Genomic DNA, 17,045 nt, shown 5'->3' on the forward strand with positions numbered 1-17,045 from the left:
TTAGATGATGGAGGGGAATAATGATGGAGATAGAAGTGAAAGAAGCAGAGAGCCATAGCCAGCCCTGTCAGGAGTTTTGCTGCAAGATGCCTGAAAGGTCATGGTAATCACATCCCTCTGTTAATCTTAAGTACCCACGTTTTTTCTTGGCTTTCTAAAAGTCACATTCATGTTTCTTTTAGCTGTGTCACTGTGCTTAGATGGTACTTAGAGTGAAAGAACAAGGAGGCCCAATTCTATTTGACTTGCATGTATTTGCTTATTTTATATAGTTTTCATCAACTGTTTTTTATTTTTTTTTAATTTTTTTTTTAATTTTTATTTATTTATGATAGTCACAGAGAGCCAGAGAGGCAGAGACACAGGCAGAGGGAGAAGCAGGCTCCATGCACCGGGAGCCCGACGTGGGATTCGATCCCGGGTCTCCAGGATCGCGCCCTGGGCCAAAGGCTGGCGCCAAACCGCTGCGCCACCCAGGGATCCCCATCAACTGTTTTTTAGATTGCTATCCTGCACTTTCCCCATGATAGTGTAACATTAGCACTTCTCCATATGATTGCAAACTCAACATAAACATGATTTTAAATAATTACAATCTTAATAGAGAAGACTTGTTGGACATTCTCTTGATGGGAGGTATAGTGATTAAAATACTTTACAAGCATTATCTAATTTAATCTTTACAACAACACATCCAGGGAGGCAATTATCCCCAGTTTACAGATAAGGAAATAGAAGTTTAGAGAGATTAAGTAATTGGCCCAAGATCAGTTAGCAAGGCCTTAATTATTCCCTCATTTGTCATAGATTTGAGTGGTTTTCATTTTTTTTCTTACTCTTAATAAAGATGTGATAAATATATTTGCTTTTAAAACATTTTCTGTTTATGAAGTCATTTCTTTAGGTGGATATATCAGAAAATATTTTTAAAAATTTCCGAGTGGTTGAGGTTTTTTGTTGCTATTGTTGTTAATAAAACCTTTCCTTTTAACTTTTTCATTTATCTTTTTGTGGTTAGGGAATTTAGTTGATACAACTTCTGCTTTGGGGGATTTTTGTCCTTCTGGTGGGTTAGTCAACCTCTGTAAGTGTGCCAAGAACACTTGAAAAGAAAGTGCACTCTCTTCTCAGGTTTTTTTTTTTTTTTTTTTTTATGTGGGATCTGTTCATTTATCACTACTTTTTATGCTATCCAAGGCCTCCACGTGTTGTTTTCCATTTTTGCTTTCTTTTTTTTTTTTCTAAGATTATTTATTTATTCATGAGAGACAGAGAGAGAGAGGCAGAGACATAGGCAGAGGGAGAAGTAGGCTCCATGCAGGGAACCAGACGTGGGACTCGTCCCGGGTCTCCAGGATCACGCCCTGAGCCAAAGGCAGGCGTTAAACCACTGAGCCACCCAGGGATCCCCACCCGTTTTTGCTTTCTTAATCTGATGTTGATTCTGATTTTTTATCTCATACATGTCAGTTATTTTCATTAGTTTCTCCTTATAGAGGTATGCATTTGGTTTGTGAAGGTTCGTTATTACTGTAATGATTTTATGAATTGCCCTCTTTTTTACCTTCCAAATTATCATTTACAGATAATTTTTCTATGCCATTTTGAAACCAAAATCAAAATAACATTGAAGGCTAGTTTTATATTTTCAGTTGGCTTTGGTTTCCATAGTCCTTTTAAACTGAAATACCCTCTTTTTTTTTTTTTTTTTTTTAATTTTGAATTATCTCTGGGTGTTTTGTCAAGTATCTTTGAGCAGTTTAATTCCTTAAAGAAATCTGAGTTTTTGCTCCCTGAGTCTTTGATATCTAAAAATAGCTTTATGATCCTTTTACATAAATAACAATTTGACCAAATTCAGAAACTTGTTATTATGTCCTTTTTCTGTGAAGGCTACGTGTTTTTCTCTTGTCTTAAAGTAGTGTATTGGTGAAGTGTGTGGTCATTCATATTATTATTTCTTTATAAAAAAATGTTTTTTGGCCATTAGTCTTAGAGGATGTTTTGCTTAGGTGTTTGCAGGATTATTATTACAGTTTCTCTGGCATCGATATTTAAACATTTTACTGAAAAATAGAGACATGTATAGTCATCTTCTTACTTTCTCCTTCTTCTCCCCGCCCCATCCTCCTTTTTGTATTGGGGCAATTTGGTCTACTCAGCCGCACTTTACTCCCTGAGTTCCCCCCAGAAGCCATAGCATCCAGGGGATTGCGTATCTACTGTCAGCCTCCTCCTCATCTTCCATGACATCATTTTCAGATGGCCTTCCTTCTGTCCTTAGAGTTCCTCATGTTTTGCCTGTGCCTCACTAATCCAATTTACTACATCTTCAAGGCTATTTACTGTTGCCAGTATGACTTTTACTTTGGCGATCTTGTTTCTCATGTATACGTGGCCTTTACTTATCTGGTCTTATTGCCTACTTAGAGCTTCATCTGCTGTAAGTTTACACAACTGCGTTATCTTCTTTTGCAGGATCAACTACATGGTTCAGATATTTTTTAAAAACTTTTTTCTTTTGCTATTTCTTATAGCACATCTACTTAACTAGAAGACCTTTCTTCTAAGTCTTTAGCTAAACAGCTTGTCCTTTTCTACATGTCAGGGTTTTTAATAGATCATATGTTAAATGGTCCTCTGTTTACTTCATCCATCTAGAGACAGATTTCTGGTGGCCGAGGGCTGAATTATATCTGATGCTTGCATCTCCAGGGTTCTGTTGGAGACCAGATTGGGGCTCTGTAATGAACCCACCCAGTTCCAGAGTGGATAGGCCACACCCTTCAGTAGTGTACAGGCCCAGGGAACTGTGGAGCTTTGACATAAGAACAATAGTGAGGGGTATCACCGCCAAGATGTACCAGTGGTCAGCCTTAGCGATTGTACTCCTGCCCCATCCCTCGCACATTCACAAGATCCATCACTTCTGTAGCAGCATTGAAATTGAAACCGTCTAGTTAAGCAGGCTAGCGGAAGAAAAACAAAATGAGTCTTTCCCCTGCTCAGTGCTGTCTACCTGGCTTGTCTTCAGTAAGGGGTCAATCCCTGGGATCACTCCTTTCTGAGGACAGCACACCAGGTGCCTTATGGCTTTCCAGGGGCTCCACAGCCCGCTTCTCCCATCTCGGTCCCAAGTCAAGCCAGCTCCCATTACTCCAGACCATAGACATCCTGCTTACCTCCCAGCCCAGCTCTTTTCCCTGTGAACATGGGCAGTCTGCTGGGCTTCAGTGACTTTCTCAGTTGGCTCCATGGAAGTGAATGTGGCAGAAATCTTTCCAGTTCTAATATATGGTTACTCTTTATCCATATTCTGGTACTGTCATGGGGTCTGCTAATTCGTGGAGAATAAGGTTAATTTCAGCGAGACCATGTAGCAGGGAATCCAAGGCATGTAATCTTCCAATGCTGTCCTTCCTTCAAGTCCAACTAATTGGCTCTTGTGATGTCTTTTAGCAGAGATTGAATTTCCTCATTCCAGATTCACTTTCATTTTGATGATAAATCCTTCTCCATAGGGAGTGGGTACGTGTGCCTCCATTTTTCCCTTCTTTCCCAGCCAATTAGTGACCTCACCAAAAGAGTTAGAAATCCCTTGAATGAGGATGTTAAAGTCCAAAAGTTGGTGGGAATTTTATGAGACTCTTATAATGTAAATATTATAAAGATTCATAAATTGGCTCTAGGCACTAGTGCACAATAAATAATCATATTCCCTTTTTTTTTTTCCTGAATCAATTTCAGCTGTAAGCTCCTGCCTGCTTATATTGGGACTCCCTCCTGCCCCCTTGCCTTATCATTTGGTGGAGGGGCCTGGACCTTGGTCCCTGGTGGTTCCCATGGTTACTGATGCTCTTCCTGATGGGGAGCCACGGCTGGTGTGATGCCATCTGTCAAATACCGCTCTCATGATGGGCCACACAGATGTCCCTCAAGGTGTTCCTCTCACTGACTGCGGGCTTAGCCACATGCTGCTGCTCTCGAGGCCACAGGCTTAGTGATCAGTCACCAGAGATAGCTGAGTGCAAGTTCACTGCCAGATCCAGGTGGAAGGTTTCCTGAGGAAGGTGGAATGGCTGTACTTTTATATCCTGTTGAATAAATATTAATTGAAAACCACATATGGCCAAGGCATTGAAAAGACTTGAGGGTTTAAAGGTGAATTAACAGTCTCTGTTGTCAAAAATGTATAATCTTAGTGAGGTAGAAGAAAATAAGCATAATTGTCAATACTACAAATCAAAATTTGGTAAATACCCTAGGAGGTGGTATAAAGGAATAATGTTTTAAGTGCATCTTTTTCCAAAACGTAACTTGTGTCTGTCTACTTTGCTCCATCTCTGCTGATTCCTGGTCCAAGCATCCTCCCCTCCCCAACACCCCCCACACCCCCGCCGAGAACCTGGGCGCATCGGTTAGGATGCTTCTGCTCCCCACACAGCAGTCTCAGTGGTATCAGTGATGCTTCTAAAAAGCAAATCAGAACTTGTTACTCCTCTGCCTGCAATGTCACAGTGGCTTCTCATTGCATTTAGAATAAAACCCCAGTTCCCTGCTTGGCCTACAAGACTGTGTGTGATGTGACCCCTGCCTCCTTTCTAACCTTCCTGTCTCCAGCTCCTCTGGCACCAGCTTTTTCAGGCCTGCTTCTTTCCCAGCACATGACTGGACCCTGTTCCTTCTTCAGATATCAAGAAACTTGGGCGTCCTCAAAGAGGTCTCCCTTCCTTGTCTTTCCTGCAGACCTCCCACCCATTATTTTCTCTCATAACCCTTTTGCTTTTCTTCAAGGAAATTCAATCAAGTTTATGACTACATCTACCTGTTTCTCCCCACCTGACTGCGAGGTCCAAGTGAGCAAGAACCACACCTGGCTTGCTTACCACCGTACACCAGTACAGTAGGCCTGGCACTAGGTGCTGAGACTATTATTTCTTTAATTAAACCTGTCTGAGTCCTAAAGATGCAGAACAATTTCAGTGGAAGATCAGGGGGCATGAGAAAGGACATCTGAGCAGAGTGATGAGTCAAGCCACCAAAGGAGACATCACCTGGAAATTTATAGATAAAAGTCAACCAGTATGTCTAGAATGTAGCACATAGTTTTCTTGTGGTGGTTTTTAAAACTATCTTGAATTTTTATGCATCTTTTAAGCTAAGATTTTTTTATCTGTTCTTTGTTTTTCAACTGGGGCAGCATTTATTAAGAACAATGGCTATATAGCAAGTTTATTTCTAATCCTGGCTCACCTCCCCCACTGACATTGAGCTTTTTTTTAAAAATTGAAAAGTGTGATCTTGCATAGGTCTCCATTATCACAGGGCTCTGGTGAGAATAATGAGTGGATGTTTTAAAAAGTACCTCTGTATGATCTGTATTCCTGGGCTTATATTCACTGTCCTTTCTGTCACTCAGACACTTTTCCTCTCTGTTTTAATCAAAACTCTCAGGTGAAAAAAAATATTGTTGATTGAACAATGAAAGGCAATTTTATCCTGGAGATACATTTCTGTAAACTTCTGATTTAGGGAAGTGCAGCCCAACCCTGATGGTCTCTTCCCAGATCTGGACCCACTCTCCATTCCAGCTGAGATGTTTATATTATGCACAGAGCAGCTCCTGCCTGCCTAGGACTGGTGATTAAGAGCTCAGGATAATGAAATCTGCACAGTCGAAACTTGGCTGTTGGCTATGGTTATTATGCAACTCTTAACATTTCTCTCTTGTTTCTGTCAATATAAAATTCCCAGTTTTTCTTTCTGAGCTCACTCTTCAAATACACTAAAATTTGTTCCACTAGTATTTTTTAGCGACCAGGTTAAATTATTTCTTAAAGTTCAGATTACATGCTTTTCTAAAGGACCAGAAAATTTAGCGGCAGTGCAATGCATTGTTCAAACCATCTATGAACAATTGAATGGAACTGAAAGTACAAAGGCCTCTCTTTGGGCCTTAGAGTTTTGTCTTTAAGCAGACTGTTCACATGCTTTGATTCAAATAGCAAACGTAACAAGAAACACAACGCAGGGGATGGTTAGAGATGGCATATTCCAGTGGTGGGGTGATTTGAATTAGAAGATGCCTAGTTAAAAAAAAAAAAAAAAAAAAAGAAGATGCCTAGTAAGATGTCATAGACAAGTGATAAGCCTTCCCTGCCCACCCTTCCTGATATCTGAATTTCCCATAGTAGAAGAGACTTACACACTCACTTGGACTCAAAGAATCTCTGTACTAAAGTGCACCTATCCAGGGGAAACAAGAATATCATGCACTTCCTCAGCCACAGTGCCTCACAATTACTGAATTATGGAGACAAGACTCTGATGGTCATCTAGCCATAGTGTGATTGAGCCATAGTGGCTGTGCCTGACACTTTCTAAGAGCCTGTATCTTCAGAGAGGAACAGGACATCAGGAAGGCCATCATCTCAAGGAATGAAGGTGGGAAGAGAGTACCACCCTGGGAAGAGAAATGATTTGAACAGGAGACCAGGGCAGCTAGGCTCACATTTGGCTATGTCACTGTTTGGCTTATGACTGTCCCTAGAAGAGAGTCACAAATAAATTGGGGGACCTGTGGACCTGAGTGAATAGTCAAAAAAAGCTTTACAGAAGCAGGGCATGGTATGTGCTTATATTCCAAGCACTTTGACACATAGTAGTACCTCAGAAATACGTGATGATTCATTAAGGGCATGAGATGACCACTTTGAAGGTATAGCCACAGGAAAAACAAAAATTTCACAAACCACCATTCTATAGTTTGCTAATATAGAAAAAAATTGAGTCTATATGGGTATTTCTGATTGTGATTGATCCTACTAGAACCATTTATGAAACAGAGGAGGAAGTAAGTAAATAGTCTTTGTGGAGGCAGGGCAAATAGGAAGACTTTTTTGGAGGAGGTAAGATCTGAATAAGGTTTTAAGCAATGAACAGAATTTGCCAGGCAGACAAGGAATGGTAGAGACTTGGCTGGGGAATAGTCTGTGTAAAGGCACTGAGGTAGCAAACAACATTTAGAATTTAGGAGGCCATTTTGTGTGGCAAAAGCATGCTGTTGCTGTTGTAAAAAGTTACCGAAAATTTGGGGTGCCTGAATGGCTCAGTGTTAAGCATCTGACTCTTCATTTCGGCTCAGGTCACAATCTCAGGGTTATGAGATCAAGCCCCACTTCCAGCCTGAGTTGGGCTCTGCTCTCAGCGAGCAGTCTGCTTGGGATTCTTTTCCTTCCCTTCCCTCCTCCCCCTGATTGTGCCCATGCGCCCGCACTCTCTCTCTCTCTCTCTTTCTCTCTGTAAAATAAATAAATAAAACCTTTCTTAAAAATTACCAAAAATTTTGTAGCTTAAAGCAAATAATCTTATAGTTCTGTTGGTTAAAAGTCTAAAATGAGCTTCTTTGGACTAAAATGAAGATATTGGTAGGCTGCATTCCTTCTGGAGGCTCTAGGAGAAAATATGTCTTCTTTCCTTTTCCAATGCCTAGAGGTCACTTGCATTCCTTGGTTCATGGCCCTTGCCTTCACCTTCAAAAGCCAGCAGTGTAGCATCTTCATATATTTCTCACACTCTGATCTTTACCTCTTTCTTCCACGTGAAAGAACCTGAGTGATTGCATTGGACCTACCCACACAATCCAGAATGACCTCCTTATACAAAAGTCAGCCAATTAGCAGCTTAATTTCATCTGCTACTCTATTTCCTCCATGTCATGTAACAGAACATATTTGCAGATCCCAAAGACTAGGACATGAAAATCTTTGAGGGACATTATTTTGCCTACCACACACACAATAAAGGTGTGGAAGATGATGGTGAGGAGAAAGTTGGCATGATCCATCAACCCTAGGTAGGAAAGATCATCCACCCAAAAGGGACCTATAATCTGATATTTTTTTAAAAATAGGAGGAGTCAAGATTTGGTGATTTTTCCCATTTTTCCCATTTTTCCCCTATAATGGATGTGTTTCCGTTAATTACTGATGCATAACAAATCATCCCAAAACTTGGTGGTTTAAAACAATAATCATAAATTTGGAGATTGGCTAGGGGATTCCTCACCTGGGCTCACTCAAAAAGCTTCATTCAGCTGGAGAGTTGTCTGGGCTAGAGGATTCAAGTAGCCCTCTATATGGCATGCGGTGAAGCCATAGGCAAGGCGACCTCAATTATTCTCACTGTGAATTCCATTCCTCTGCTAGGCTAGGCCAGCTTCCTTACATGACAGCCTCAGGATAGCATTCCAGTAGCGTGAGGGTGGAGCTGCAGGGCTTCTGGAAGCCCCGACTCTGGAACTCACACAACATCACCACCACATTCTTTGGGATTGGGCCACACAGTCACAAGGCTAGCTCAAATTCAAGATGAAGGGAAATAGATTCCATCTCCTGATGAGAGTTGCTGTCGTGACAGGCTGTGAAGATACAGGAGTTTTTACTTTGAGAGAAGGATTTTGAAACACACGATTTCCAAGGTAAAATGTTTCTGGCTGACAGAATCCAGCACGTGACCAAAAGTATGCAGGGCTCAAGTAGTGTGTGGGGAAGGTCATTGGTGCCAAAGAGGTGGAGGGTCTGTGAGGCTAGAGTGTCAGATGCATCCATCACCCTGTGGACACAGCAGGAAGGCTGACTTGGTGGTGACAGGGAGCAGGGACCTGTAGTCCAGAAGATGACAGTAATCGTGGCATGGGCATGTGGGGTGATTGGACAACCACAGTCTCTAAGCAGCCGGTGGATGGTGGCCCCAGTCCCCAGGGGTCAGCCACCCTACGCCACTCACCAAGTCCTCACTTCCCAACCACACCCCCACATTGTCCTGTTCACTTTGCCAGTCTTAAATAAATGTCCCACTTCTGACGTCCAGAATGTGCTGATACATTCTTCAGCACTTAATGGTCAGCATCCATGTCCTGAGGATTCAGTGAATGTATGAAATGATGTTCATGTCAGTTTTGAGTAAGATTACAAAGTTGCCATAGTAACAGGTTACCAATGTCAGTCCTTTCTGACTTTTTCTTTTATTATTTTCTTTGTCTCCTCAGATAGATACCTAAAGACAAATGCGTATCCACCATAGTGGTGAAATTTAGTAACAGTGTTAAATGAATAATATTTATTGCTCTCATTCTAGGTAAATAAAAATCAGAAACCAAATAATCATTAAGCAGATGGTCCTCAGAGCTCATTCAACCATAAGAGTGCTAGATATGAATAAATTAGAGCCCATAACAAGTAAAGAAGGACAAAATTGCATACTTTTATAATTACCGTAATTTCATGTTTGTTTATGTGTAGCAGATAATCAGTTCACAATACACGTGTAGATGTATTTTTAGATTACCACAGAATAAAATCTCTACCCCAAAGTTGAGATTTTTCAGCTTTTGGAAATCCAGAAAACCCTTCCTGGAACTTCCATCTCTCAAGTGGGTGAACTGGGCTACGAGTGTTGAATTCAGCCCTGCCTTTTATTTCCCTTACTTGTCGTCCCTTTTCTGCAAGGCTCAGCACCTTTGGCAGCCACTTCGGTTTTGAGCCGATTGCTAAAGATTAGAGGATCCACGGATGTTATTCTCACCTTTGACACACAAATTCTTTTTAGGACTACTCATGAGATGTGTCTATAAATAAGTAATGATATTTTTGTAATCATAGTCTTCATATCAAACCGAAGGCTTTTATCCCCTTCAAAGTAGTCTTCTGTGAAAGCTACACAGCTATGCCACCGTTGCTGCCATGATTTAAATTATTTGGGGGATTCCTTTTGGGAGGCTGCTTTCCAAGGTAGGTTGCAAGCCAACAAGAAAACCAACCATACATTTTTTTGTGTGTCTATTTCCAAACATGCCCTCAAGTTTTAAGGACTGGCTCCCTATGACTTTTATCTACCTAAAAAGATAAAATTTGCTTCCAAAAGAGAAGGGTTTTCAGGGGATCCCTGGGTGGCTCAGCCGGTTTAGAGCCTGCCTTCGGGCCAGGGCATGATCCTGGAGTCCCGGGATCGAGTCCCACATCAGGCTCCCTGTATGGAGCCTGCTTCTCCCTCTGCCTGTGTCTCTGCCTCTCTCTCTCTCTGTGTGTCTCTTGTGAATAAACAAATAAAATCTTAAAAAAAAAAAAAAAAACAAATAAAAAAAAAAGAGAAGGGTTTTCCACCACTTAGGACAATCAAAATACTCCACCTCCAGAGTTGTGGGGCTGTAAACAGATCCTGTTTTTCTGACACAGGGTACCCCATAGTAGTATCACCAAAAACATATCAAGTTTCTTATCAATAACAAGTGTTACCATGTTTATTCTAGAACCGAGAAATACCCTAGAAAAATATTTTTAACCTACCTTCCCAACTGCATTGTCATTTAGCTAACAACGTCCAACTCCCACCTAGAACTTTTAATGCCTTCTTTGCATAATATCAGCTATGCTCCATCTTGTACTAAACATTCTTTGTTTTTCAATGAATTACTCTTTAACTGCTCTACTAAAAATGTATCCTTTCTTAATAGATGTCTGTGGTTATTAGGTTTATGATTTTGCATCTAATTCTGGTCTTTCACCTGAACTCATTTTTGTTGTCAATTCAAAGTGTTGGCCTTCACCCTCATGATTAGCATCTTTGGGGTCATCCTTATGTCAGGTACATCAGTTCACCTAGCCCTCACTACTTGAGGAGACTGGTACTAGAGTTCCCATTTAACAGATGAGGAAGCTGAGGCTAAATATGCAAATATCTTGCCCAATGGCAAAGGGCTGGAAAATGGGGAGACCAGGATTCAAACCCACATCCCCTGTAAGGCAGGGATTTCTCAACCTCAGCGCTATGACATTTGGGGCCAGATTATTCTTTGTCATGGAGGCTGTCCCTTGTACTGTAGTGTGTTTCAAAGCATCTCTGGCCTCTGCCCACTAGAAGCCAGTAGCACTCCTCCAACCCCATTGTGACAACCAGACTTTGCTAAATGTTCTCTGGCAGATATTTAAGGACCACTGATCTAATGCCAAAGTCAGGCTTAATTCCACATTATATGATGAAATCAGGAACTAGTAAACCACAGGCCAGATTTTGAAGAGATCAATTTGAGGAATCATCTCACTTCACCTGGATGATCATCAGAATTGAAGGTTTTTTTCTTAAGCCTCTTTCTCCACCCAGCACCTTCAGAGTCTGCATTTGCTAGGTGGGGAACAGGTATCTATTTTAAGCCTCTCTGCAGCATTCGAACCACAGACCAGATCCTAACCTCACCACACATCTGTTCTTTGAATCATTTCACTCAATTCTTGCCAAATAGTCTCTAGCCTCAGGTTTAACACCTCCTGTGATGGTGTTACAGGAGACAATCTCGTGTTCAGGTGGTCCTAACTGGGAAAAGGCACTCATTCTATTTAATAATCTTCTTTCTGTCTCTCTCTATATATTCTTTAATCTCATATTATCCAAATTATCAGTTTTCTCAAATCAGGTGATTTAAACACTTTCTGAATCCCAGTTATGTATGAAGCCCTACTCTGGACAGTTTCTTGACCATTATGGCCATTAAAATCACTGTCAACTTGTTAAAAGTGACCATCCAGGGGTGCCTGGGTAGCTCAGTCAGTTAAGCTTCTGACTCTTGATGTCAGCTCAGGTCATGATCTCAGGGTCCTGAGATCAAGTCCCCCATTGGGCTCCACACTCAGCAGGGAGTCTGCTTCTCTCCCTCTGCTCCTCCCCTGCTCACACACAAGCTCTTTGTTTCTCTCTAAAATAATAAATAAATCTTTTAGAAAACTGACCATCTAACCCGTTTTCTTCGTTTAACAATAGACTTCCTTGAAATAGCAATTATAATTCATTAAAATCTTAAAAGTCTTACATGGTTGGTCACCCATCCAGCTGCTGCGGGGAAGCACTCTGCTTTGCATTTCTGGAGGTCACTGCCGTTGGGTGGGGTCAGGGAAGGGGGGGCAGACAGTACTGGCAGCAGCTTTCTCTCTTCCTTTTGACCCTTCATTCAAACCCTCTTAAACCTTTTTTGATGGTTTCAGGAGGATTCCAAACTAGCTTTCCCATCCCAGTAAAATCATTTTTTGCCATATGCTCCAGACTTCTTGATGAAAACACAGAGAGAAAGGGAATTCAAAAATATATTGCTTTATGGTGCCCCACTTGAGGATACTGTTTTTATGAATTTGTTTAATAAAAATAGATGAAGAAATATAAATTTTATGAATGTATCAAAATTCAATTTTACAGTTTACTCTTCTTTAAAGCCAAGTAATCCTTTCTGCTTGCACTTTGGATCCTCCTCTAGGTCACCATGATAGCGTAGAACCTACAGTAAACTGCTTTTCAATGGGAGATACTGAGTCAGTGGAAGACTGTGATGGTGTGGATGCTAATATTGTCAGGGACGCTAATATTGCTTACGCCCCAATGTCTAAGTTAAACCTGCAGTTGACCAGTCTCTTTAGTGGGTCGACACGAGTAGCTAGTGAGCTCTAAATGTGTGCCAGCAGTCCTGACTTGCCTGGATGGATTTTCAGTAGGCAGGTTGTGTTTAGAGAAAACCAAGGAGAAAATAACATGTTAACCGGAATAAACCGTTTGGGGTCAAAATAACAGTCCGGCGATGTTTTTGTACTTGTGTGAGGCATAAATAGAAAACTTGACTTTGAATTAGGTTTCGTATGAACTTCCAAACTTCTTGCTTATGCTTGGGTACCTGCAAAGAAGGGCCTGGACCCCTCCCGTCCTTGATTGCTCTGTCGCTCTCTTCTTACAGAGTTTTATAAATGGACACTGACATGGACTACGAAAGACCGAACGTTGAAACCATCAAGTGTGTGGTCGTGGGAGACAACGCCGTGGGGAAGACACGCTTGATCTGTGCCAGAGCGTGTAATACGACGCTAACGCAGTATCAGCTGCTGGCTACCCATGTGCCTACCGTGTGGGCGATTGACCAGTACCGAGTGTGCCAGGAGGTAAGATGGGCTGAGTTTCACTTCCAAGGGCACATCACTGCTATTGCCAGTCTGATTTCAAAAGGGGGTAGGGGTGATTTGTGCACACAAAATGAAGCTGGTGTTTTCACTGCCACAAAAGAAAACAAAAGCAAAATGCACACTTGGGAGGAGGGGTGCAGTGTCCTGAATGAGGAGGGTTTGAGTCATGTGATTCCAGGAAGAGAATTAGGACTTAGCTCAAGTCCTGTTAGAGGGAAGGAGAAAACTAAATGCATGTGGAACAAGTGGGGTTGAAGGTGCTGAGTGTCTTTTTCCTGAGGAGCCTCTGAATGTCACTGAGCAGGAATGCCCTGTCTCTCCTGCAGGTCCTGGAGCGTTCCCGGGATGTTGTTGATGAAGTGAGCGTCTCTCTCAGGCTTTGGGACACTTTTGGAGATCATCACAAAGACAGGCGTTTTGCATATGGCAGGTAAACCAAGACCAGTTCAGTGCAGTTAAGCTTGAGTACAATTTCCTTTCCAAAACCGGCAGCTGCTTCATAATCAACGAAAGAAAGTCCCATCATATGGCCTTGAAACGTGTTGGGTTCTGCAGCTGCGTTTAAGAAAAAAAGGGGAAATAATGGTATTTTCTGATGTCAAAAAAAGCAGTCTGCCTTGACACTAGGTCCCTCCTAGGAGTCCCTCCTTTAAAACAATGACTGTTAGTTAACTTGGGAAGATTTTGGAGAATTCTGGTGTGCTCTCTAGCCCTGGGCTGCTTTGATTGCTGTTTTCCTGAATGGTACTTTATTTACGTTTTGCTAGAATGTTTTAAGTTATTTTAGCACTTGCCCACTCCACTTCAGAAGGTCTCTTTGGTCTTTTCATGACCATATTAGCAGAGTATGATGTTATTTGCTTTGGGCTTTGTTATCTGAAAAGTCTATTATTTTTATTTGAAGGTCGTTTTTAAAAAGAAAGAAAAATATCTCTGAAATCCTTCATGAGGCACATTTCCAAAATGAACCAAAGTGCTAATGTCTATTTTACATGAAAAATCAACTAAAAACCCAGAAGAAGGAAAAAATCCGGTGAAATCCCTGTAGTAAATCTAGAAGGACACCGATATGATTAGGAACATGTCAAAGTGCCTTAAAATATTTAGCAACTTCTTTTTGTCACCGTAACTTAAGATCTCTTTTGGTGAATGTATTATAAGCTATCAAAATCCAGATAAGGAGGAGATGTTCTTACCCCTTAATTGTAAATGAACACATTTCATCTTAAGTTTAGATTTAGATGTCGTGGATAAGTTGCCCCCTGTTAACATCGAATGTCATGCTGCCTCACAGGATTGGATTAGATACTCCATCCCATGAGTTCCTCCTCCATACTGAGATAAGCATTTCTAAAGGTACCTCTCTTTCTTCAAGGTGGTAGCTCTCTGAGGGCTCTGAATGGACTTTTATTGGCATTTGTCCACATGGTCTAAAATACTGCATAAACTTGAGGAAAGGGTTTGTCCCATTCCTGAGAAGTTACTCACTGAAAGAATCTGCCATTTAGACCAGTTTGTTCATAGGGACTCAGAGAGAGGCATATGACAAGTAAACATTGCTTTTAATGTCCCCTTGGTAATGAGGATTTTGAGGCTAATTAATATACAGCGTTGTAGATATTTTTCTTCTCCTCGAACTTCCTGTTTTATCATTTCTTTTCTTTCTGTGGTGTTCTTGATTCTTCTGTTTGATGCCATTTTTATTTTTTTCTTTTACCCTATTATTCCACATTTACCCAAAATTGTGATAAAGTACCATGTATGTAAGTACCATGCAGTCGGATTTATAACATCTACGGTTGTAAGAAAGCGTCATAAAATGATGACTTCAAGCAAAGTAAGGATGGATGCAATAGATTTCTGTGGACATTTTGTATCCTCACTTTTAAAAAGCTCTCTGAAAACAATGGACCTGGTGGTGAACTTACTTAGGTGCTTGGGTTTAACAGCTACGGACTGTGTAACCAGCTCAAAGGCTTGTTGCCACTTGAATTTTATGCAGTTAAGAGAACGAGTTTTCACTTGGCCCCATAATGTAACTCTTATCTTTTGGTTATATAAGGGCTGCTCCATTGTTTGAGATTCCTGCTTGGGACTGATTTCATGGCACGATGGCCTGCATAGATCTCACGTTGACAGGCACCTCCACTAGGCCTCGTCCAGCCAGCTCCCTGATGTATCTGGAGTCATTTTACAACGTGGCATGCCTGTGTTTGTTCACTCCCAACAAAAATAAGCTGCTCGTTCATGCGACTCCATCAGTTCAACTTGCATTGTTCTACTCTCCTGTCTATGGTGTTTGGTTCTATCAGCTCTATCCTGTTCCCCTTTTGATGGAAACAGGATGCGTTTTTCAAGCCAAGTTCGATTCTCCTTGTGACACAGAGGGGCTTCAGGAAACACTCCTGTGTTTCTGGTTGAGCTCTCCATGGGCCTCAGTTTCTGTGCTTGTTTGTACCTTGTGTTTCCTCTGTCTTCTCTGGTTCTCCACAGCCTGCAGGCGTCCTGCCACAGACCCCACCACGGGTCAAGAACAGAAACCAGAGCTGTTCTCTCTCAGCCTCCAGCATCTTTCTGTAACACTAAATATGTAATTACACACTGATGTAGCACCAAGAAATTACATTTTGTAGAAGAGTCTGATCATAAAAGGAGTTCCTTTTACTTGGTATAGCGTGCTGGTCACTGTATTTCACTGCTTTGCAAGTGCTGGCTAACTTCTTTGTGACTTCCATTTTTAGCTTTGTACCATTCGTGAAGGAAAAAAATCCTAATTACATTTTTGACAATCAGTTTGGTTTGCAAACCTGCTTTTTGATGAATGTTTTTACTGCGTTTGATGTGAATGACAAGTCAGTAGGACATGGTATATTACTTAGACCTGGAAATGTAGGAAATGTATTTGGAATCTCTTTAAAATAATTCCTTTGATTCTTGCGATGAGAGTGATCGAAACCAGAGTCCTAGGAAGATGCCTAAGACCTTGTCTTCAGCGTCCTCTGCTTCTTAGCACCAGGGTAGTTACTAAGGTGTCCCCTCAAACATCCTCTGGAATGGACAGGCTCTACTTGGCAGCATGGATCCTGTGGGCCAACATGGTGTTGGTCTGCCTACCTGAATTTGTAACTATCCTAGCATGATATAACTATAAGCCGAAGGGCATTATTTTTTTCAACCCATTTTTTTAACCAACCAGAATAACAGCTCCAATTTATCAAAGGCTTACATGTGCCAGTCAAAATATTAGGTGCTTTGCCAACATTATTTCAGTTAATCCTTTCAGGAACCCTAGAAGGCAGAGATTATCTCCAGCTACAGCTGAGGACAGAGTTGAGTTCTTTTACTACCATAACTTCTCCAAGAGTGAGTTTCAGAGGCAGAGTCAAACCCACCTCTGCCTGACTCCTGGCTCCTACCCGTTCTTCTGTGCCAAGCTCCCTCAACCTCACTTTACACAGAGGCAGCTGGAACCCACCCCCGCATCGATGAGCCGGGTGTCTCTTTGCTCTTCCGTATTTGTGCAAAGGCTTAAAAGAGATCTCACAAGGTCACCTGGTTGACCCCTTTGCTTCAGGAAGGGAAATCATCCATCCAAGGAAAAACATTGAGCATAGGAGTCCTTCTATTATTCAGTGGAGAGAAGAGGTAGCAGAGCAGTGTGAGCATCCTAACACTTAACACATCTGGCATCTGTCAAACCGTCTCTTGCCTGGAGTGAATGACTCCAATTCCTTCTAGCCTTCCTTCCCACCACCTACTTTCTGTCCACTTTGGATGAACCTTTGAAGCTCTTTTCTGGGTCTTTTAAAATATCAAGAACAAAACTGTACCTAGTAACCGTGACTGTGATTAACTGCTCTTTTTTGGCAAGTAGACTGCCTCTTTTTAAAGGGCTATGGCTCCAGATATTTTTCCCCAGGGCCATTATAAGAATGAAATGTTCGAGGCTACATACCTGGCACGAAGAATGCAGACAGAGAGGATGGGCTCTGCTTCCCACAGGACATCTGGGCCCTCTGCCCCTCTCCTATAGTCACACCACACATAAAT

General features: G+C 41.6%; 1 protein-coding gene across 12 annotated transcripts in view; it reads left to right on the forward strand.

The window, feature by feature from the left end:
- RHOBTB1 (Rho related BTB domain containing 1) overlaps nt 1-17,045 on the forward strand; it is a 117,247-nt gene that overhangs the window by 66,420 nt on the left and 33,782 nt on the right. For 10 of the 12 annotated variants that reach the window (XM_041749967.1, XM_041749968.1, XM_041749963.1 and 7 more), the window contains 2 exons: nt 12,773-12,974; nt 13,322-13,425. In XM_041749967.1, the coding sequence (XP_041605901.1) occupies nt 12,783-12,974; nt 13,322-13,425 (296 nt within the window). In that variant the 5' untranslated portion in view covers nt 12,773-12,782. Of the gene's footprint in view, nt 1-12,772; nt 12,975-13,321; nt 13,426-17,045 lie in introns of those variants that run through there. The other 2 variants (XM_041749971.1, XM_041749972.1) reach the window with 1 other exon arrangement.

Source organism: Vulpes lagopus, chromosome 3 (genome assembly GCF_018345385.1).
Source record: "Vulpes lagopus strain Blue_001 chromosome 3, ASM1834538v1, whole genome shotgun sequence".
NCBI classification, from domain to species: Eukaryota; Metazoa; Chordata; class Mammalia; order Carnivora; family Canidae; genus Vulpes; species Vulpes lagopus.